Raw genomic sequence first — 7,269 nt, 5'->3', positions numbered from 1 at the left:
TAATGGTGGTCGACCAGCGATGGTGGTGACGAGAAGCAGTTTTCTTCTTATTAACCATTAGGAGAAGGGGGGACCTACAAATGGAAAAATGTGATTTTTTTAGAAATAAAAAAAAGAAAAAAGTATGATTTTGGACATACCCACGCGCCTAAAGGGGCGTGAGAATTTTTTTTTTTGCCATGTCAGCTTATTGTGTTTAATAGATATACATTGAATGAGGTTGAAGTATCTAATAGGTACAAGGCTTAATTGAAGTAGCTAGGTTAAAGAGAACAGTATATGTATTCCGCCTATACATTAATATCATATAATTTATTGACCACTAAATTATACGCTTTAATAGGTAAGTTTAACACACCTATAATTCAAGAAGAATTAAACCTTGTACTATCTTATCCCGGTAGCCTCTAGTTTGACAACTCATTTTACTCAGTTGTCTTATTTAGGAAGTTTAATAGTTTCTTATTTCACCCCGATATTAAAAAAATATATTCACATATAGTTATAACTATGTATTATATTATAAAGAATCCATATTTGGTATGAGATGAAAATTAAATGATTGGACTTCCGAACTTTAGACGAAAGGTGCAACAATTACTATATTGGCCACCACTGGGGAAAGGGGGTTGTTCGCGTTAAGAGCCAGCAATTCTACGAAACCAAGAATCAAATTCTTCTATTCCCAATAATTCTCTATTCAGGTTCTTCACGCCTCTGTTTCTACATATATATAATTCTTCGCATATTTTGCTGTCTTCTCGTGAATTTTTGCATCTGATCTAGGTTTTCTCGCGTTGTTTTTCGTTATATCAGATTCGATCTCGGTCTCTGAGTGATGGCTTCGAAACGGATTTTGAAGGAGCTCAAGGATCTCCAGAGGGATCCTCCTACCTCTTGCAGCGCCGGTATCCTTCTCTTTTTCATGTTCGTCGTCGTGTCATTGTTTTATGTAAATATCTATTGTTTCGTACTTGCCAATCAAATTACGTTAAATTTTAAATTAGTGAAGAAACTGATTTATTTGCATCTAGATCAGATAAAAAGTTTAGGCTAAACGTTCCTGAGATGGTTTGCGCTGTTTATACCTTGTTGTGGTATTTGATTTTTATTATGGCTCATTGTGTTACCATAATCAAGATGAGCTACGATTTAAGCACAAAACGAGGGTGCCCGATTTTGTAGGATTTAAGTTAGAGTTAACTTGCTGGATAAATTGTTGAATGCTGATACAACATTATATCGGGAGAAAATTGAATTGTATTAACTGTTTTGTATCCATATCAAACAGTAACGCTATATTCTCTTTATTTTGGAGACATAGAGACAGCAAATGTTTAAGAATTCCTCCTCTATGGTTATTTGTCTCCCAGGGATCTGTCTGTCAGTTGAATAGTTTTGATACTTTTAATATAATGTGATGCTAGTGAAAGAAAGTTTTGTGGGTAAAGTTTCATTCTTTATTCTTCCTTCGCCAATCAATCTATCACTCAATCATATGCCATTCTGTCATTGTCATTTTCTGATTTTTGTTTGTCCTATCACGCTCAATATTATATATCTACTTTGGGGAATCTTAGTAGCTCAGTTGGTTGGCTACCTGAACTCTCACCTTATTGGTGAGGGTTCGATTCCCCATTTTGGTATTACCTCCCCTAGTTTCCCTTCCTCTACCCCCTATATACAATAATTTTTCTTAAAAAAATGTATCTACTTTCGTATTTTTGCCCCTGTTCATTAGCATCCGTGCAAGTTGTTCCATTCTGCCTTTCATTCTTTCTATACTTAACATAAACTATGTTAAATCCAACACCTCTTTGCCACCTTTAGTTAGAGCTTGGAAGTGTTGCTCCCACTTTGTTTTTGTTAGAGCTTGGAAGTGTGTCAGTAGTCATTCATTCTGTTCGGTACTCCCACTTTGTTTTTGTTCTCGTATTTGGTGATGGAGAACCATGCATTCACATTGAAGTCCTTTTTTTGATAATATAGTGTAATTTATTAATATTGAAGTCTTGCTCATAAAAAGTAGTCCCTGACTAGATGTCTTTCAATGAGAATTCTTTGCCTACATTGTCATCCCATTGCATTAAGCTTATTAAAGTGCTTTCTACTTCTCTTGAAATGCAACTCTTGTTGCCAGTTGAGTCTTCAACTTATTATGTCCTATGGAGATATTCCACTAGAGAACCTTGTAAGAATTTAGTGGTTGGTAGGGCCTTGTTAATTCTGAACAAGAGGTTGTGTAAGTATTCTTTGCATCTGTATAAGGGAGGTTTTTATTGTTGATAATATGGGTCTAAGTAACTTAAATGGAATAACATGATTAGTGAGGATTCATGTAGCCGACCCAACTTGCTTGGGATTGAGGTGCAATTGTTGTTGTATTTGTATAAGGGATGTATGTGCTATGTGGTTCATCATTGACTGATATTATCTTCCTTACCTTTGTACCATGTGGATTGTGGTAACAGGCCCCGTTGGAGAGGACATGTTCCATTGGCAGGCCACAATTATGGGTCCCCCAGACAGCCCTTATACCGGTGGTGTATTCCTAGTTACTATACATTTTCCTCCTGATTATCCATTCAAACCTCCTAAGGTATGAAATAGTTCAAATAGCTTCGTGATTAATTACTTCTGCTGTTTGCCGGTGCTATTTATTTTTCAGGTTTACAACTTGGAGAGTAGTTCTGTTGGATTCTGACTTTCTTATAATTCAACTTTGGATAAGCATGTGGGTATAGATTTTCTGGTTAGGAGCTCCTGGTTATGGATTATAGCTTTAAGGACATTGCAGCCAACATAATAAGTAGATTTGGGCCGTTAAATAGTGACGAATCAGTGGTGGAGTCATTGCTGGTAGATGTCCATTTTACTAAGTTACATGAACTAGCTCAGGTCAGGAATATCGAAAGAAGATAATTTTTTTTTTTTTTTTTGGGGGATTGATTCATATAGCTTATTTTTCATTGTTTTGACATTTTCCTTGGGTGCCTGATGAGGTGATCAAAGAAAATAGTGGAATCTTTCTCATTGAATTTAGGCTTGTTGGTGAGCCTGACTTACTAATTAAGAGTTGAGAGTCGTGTGGGAACTCCAGAAAAATATTTTATTAGTATATTACAGTGGTGGAGCTAGGAATTTATGAAAGGGTATTCGGAAAAATACTAGAATGTCCCTCGTTGGATTTAAACATGTGACCTAAATTAATTTTTGAACCCCCTTTGCCGCTACAGTAGAATCTTCTTTAAGTCACGGGGATTCAACCAGTGTTGTGAAGAGCGTGAAGCGAGAAAAAACGACAAGCCCCTTTTCGCTTAAAGCGAGAAGCGAAGCGCTCGCTTTTTTGAAGTGAAGCGGAATTAAGAAAAATATTAAAATAAATACTGCATAGACAACACATGTTACACATGTAACTGCATACAACACATTTAACTGCCAATACTAAAAAATTGGCAGTGTGACTAAGAACAAAAGATGAAGAACTGAAGGAAAAAAAAAAATTGGCAGCAATTTTAAGGACTTAGGAGTAGGAGGAGAAGAAGAAAACATACCTGGGCTTGAAAATTGAAACTCTAGTCGCTGCAAACATACCTGGGCTTTAAAAATGCAACACTAGTCGTTGCTTGCTCTGTTGTTCGCTGATTTTGTAAAAAAAGACTGAGCTTTTTTGTTTATCAGTGACTTTGTGGGCGTTTGGACATAAGAATTGCAAAATTCCAAAATAGGGGGAAATTTTTTTTCAAGTGAAAATGGTATTTGAAATTTAGAGTTGTGTTTGGACATGAATATAATTTTGGGGGGTTTTTGAAGTTTTGTGAGTGAAAATTTTGAAAAACAGCTTTTTGGAGTTTTTCAAATTTTCGAAAATTTCCAAAATGTATTTTCAAGTGAAAATTGGAAATTTTATAAACAAACGCTGATTTCGAAAAAAAGTAAAATTTTTTTGGAAAAAAGGGAAAAATTTCTTATGTCCAAACGGGCTCTTAGAGTTGTGTTTGGACATGAATATAATTTTGGATTGTTTTTGAAGTTTTGTGAGTGATTTGAGTGAATTTTCAAAAACAGCTTTTTGGAGTTTTTCAAATTTTCGAAAATTTTCAAAATGCATCTTCAAGTGAAAATTGGAAATTTTATGAACAAAAGCTTATTTCGAAAAAAAGTGAATTTGTTTTGGAAAAAAGGGAAAAATTTCTTATGTCCAAACGGGCTCTTAAAAGACAAAAGTGAGCGCTTCCGTTGCTTCTCGCTTCGCTAGCGCTTCTCGCTTTTTTGGCAAAAGCGGACGCTTCAACCTACCTGCTACGCTTCACCCTACAGAAGCGACTCAGTGGCCGCGTCGCTTCGCTTCACGCTTAAAGCGCTGAAGCGAGCGCTTTTCACAACACTGGATTCAACAATTTATATATAGCCAAATACATTTCTTTTTGCCCCCCATTGTACAATATTAGTTTCCGTGAAGCGGATTCAATTGAATTTTTTTGGCTCTACATAGCTCCACCCCTGGTATAATAATGTGTTTGAAGATCACCTTGTCATCAAAAAAAAAAAAGGATCATGAAAAACATTAGGATCTTCCTGCTGCCTGTAAAGTCAGCAGTACAGAGTACTCATTACAGCTTTTTTAGAATGAACAAATTTCTTCTTGGCGAAGGATTGAGAATGTGCAGGATTCAGCTTCTCTGGAAAGAAATCATGGTTAATATCAACATGGTTATCTATGCATGTGCGCGCACGTCTCTCTCTCTCTCTCTCTCTCTCTCTCTCTCTAAAATACATGTACATCCTACTATTTGGAAACTCATCATGTCGGGCATGATATGATCTGGCAGTATTTGGTGGAATTCTGACGTGTGCATAATATATCTTGTCAACATTCTTGTGTTATAGTTATGGATGTATCCTTGCAGGTTGCTTTTAGGACAAAAGTTTTCCATCCAAATATTAACAGTAATGGCAGTATATGCCTGGACATATTGAAGGAGCAGTGGAGCCCTGCCTTAACTATTTCCAAGGTCCTTTCTTACCTTTCAAGCTATCTTTTATCCGCTGACAAGTAGTAAAAGCTTAAAAAAAAAGGGGCAGTCCGGTGCACAAAACATCGCGCATTCACGCAAGGTCCGGGGAAGGGCCGCACCCCAAAGGGTGTGATGTAGTCAGCCTACTCTAATGCAAGCATTAGTGGCTGCTTCCACAGCTCGAACCCGTAACCTATAGGTCTCATGGAGACAACTTTACCGTAGTTCCAAGGCTCCCCTTCAGTAAAAGCTAAAGAGCCCTTGCTAAAAAACAGATATATTCTTAGGGCCTTGCTACGGTCATGGTTGATAAGAGCCCTTGCAAATAGATTTTGAAGCCATCAGCCAATTTATATAATGTTTTCTTGTTAAAAAAAAACCATCAGCCAATTTATATAATGTGAAGGTTAAAAATAATTTTACTTTTTAAAAAAGGAAATGATTTAACTAGAATATTACAGATGATAGGGACTTTTTCCTTTGGCCTCTTTGTGGTATCTATTCTAGCCTTTAAGTACTGGTGAATACAGTTTAGCTCTATGTAAGATGTCCATAAGACCCATTCAATAGAGTGTCTGAATATACTCCTGCCTCAGTTTCTAATGGTGTCATCTATTGTTTTCACGGATCAATATATTCTCTTTGAACAGCTCTCCTTGGCCAGTTTAACTGGTTGATTTTAACGGAGTCATATAGATATGTTTCTTAAGCTGGGAAAAGTGTTTGTATTGCCTTCAGGTTTTGCTTTCAATTTGCTCACTTTTGACGGACCCAAATCCTGATGACCCCTTGGTGCCGGAGATTGCTCACATGTACAAGACAGACAGAGCTAAATACGAATCAACTGCCAGGAGTTGGACTCAGAAGTATGCCATGGGTTAGAACATATATAAGGGCCCGAGTCCATGTAAAAAGAATTCATGTGCCTGTTCTCTCTCCTCTCCCAATCAACAAAGTGTAGAATAGCATTAAATGTTGTCCTCTCCAAGAAAAAAGAGATGCTTTGAATATTTTTATATGGATTCTAACATTTTAAGAAATCTGGAAGTGTTTATTTATCTGGTTTAGGATTGCAGCTTCTGTATTTAATTTCCAGTTGTGTTTGTTACTTAAAACACTCTATAACGTGTGAGAACTATCCTTCCATCCGCTGAGGTGGGATATTTTCATCTTCTTATTATCTAGTTTGTCTAACCATGCACAAGTACTGAAAGGTTGAAGAAAAATCTTGAAGCAGATAAATGAGCCTGGACCGCAGTAATTTAATGTTTGTACTGTACCATCTTTTACAAACTGATCAGGTATGGTTTTCGTTCTTCTGTTTTTGTGTTAACATTGGTTTTAATAGATTAGCTTAGATCCTGTTACCTCTGCTGGTACCTTTTGCTTTTCTGGTGGTGCATGTATGTGTTTCTGGTCTTCAATATTTGTCTTTTCGATGATTAAGCATTGTCCCACAGAAGCTATCAAATTATATTTCAAGGCAGGTCATGGCAATTTAGAAAGTGATGGTTGTTCCCATGTGGGCGTTCTCCATCTAATTGATTTTAAACCTGAGGTGTCATTTACCAAACTCAATCATTGAAGCAAGATGATATATGATCCAATTCATTGAACTGACTCTTCTCTAAGTTTCAGTCATGTCTTTGTCGCAGTGAGTGTATTCATATGAAATGATAAAATACCTCTGAAGGCAAAAAAGGGGGCCCTCTAATCAAAATATCAATTAACAAAATTGTACCACACCTCCTGGTAAATTCAGTTTCAGTTTCTCCTATGAGGGACCTTAACCTTATTAAGAAACTAGGAGGGAAATCCGAAAATAACGTGCACCGAAAAATCAGTAGATCTAATTTTTTTTATTTGACAGTAACAATAACATTAGAGAATCACCAAGTATGTGGTGCAGCGGACGAGGTTGCTCCTCCCTTAATCAGAGGTTTCGGGTTCGAGTCTTGGGTATGAAAAAATGCTTGGTAGGGAGCGCTTCCCCCCGAATGGGGCCCTATACGGCGCGAATCCGAATATAGTTGGGCTCCAATGCGGGTACCGGACACCGGGTGGAAAACCCAAAAAAAAAATAAAAAAAATTAGAGGATCAGGGAAGGGACAATAGTAACAGTTAAAATTGAGCTTACTTTTATTGTTCGAGAGACTTGACATGTACTATTAATCTGTAACCGTTGGTGTTAAATTACTTTTGTTTATTTATCTCTGCACTCTTCTTCTCTACCCTAGTCTGCAAAAGAAT

General features: G+C 36.8%; 1 protein-coding gene across 1 annotated transcript; it reads left to right on the top strand.

Annotated features, from left to right (window-relative positions):
• Positions 1-391: 391 nt before the first annotated feature.
• On the top strand, positions 392-6,085 carry LOC104121391 (ubiquitin-conjugating enzyme E2 28-like). Its single transcript, XM_009633377.4, has 5 exons — positions 392-704; positions 817-908; positions 2,472-2,599; positions 4,911-5,015; positions 5,757-6,085. The coding sequence occupies exons 2-5, from the start codon at positions 839-841 to the stop codon at positions 5,898-5,900; spliced, it is 447 nt and encodes a 148-aa protein (XP_009631672.1). The 5' UTR covers positions 392-704; positions 817-838; the 3' UTR covers positions 5,901-6,085.
• The last annotated feature ends 1,184 nt before the right edge of the window (positions 6,086-7,269 follow it).

Source organism: Nicotiana tomentosiformis, chromosome 1 (assembly GCF_000390325.3).
Source record: "Nicotiana tomentosiformis chromosome 1, ASM39032v3, whole genome shotgun sequence".
Lineage (NCBI taxonomy): Eukaryota > Viridiplantae > Streptophyta > Magnoliopsida > Solanales > Solanaceae > Nicotiana > Nicotiana tomentosiformis.
The sequence above is the reverse complement of the archived record's forward strand: the minus strand, read 5'-3'. Positions and strand labels throughout refer to the sequence as shown.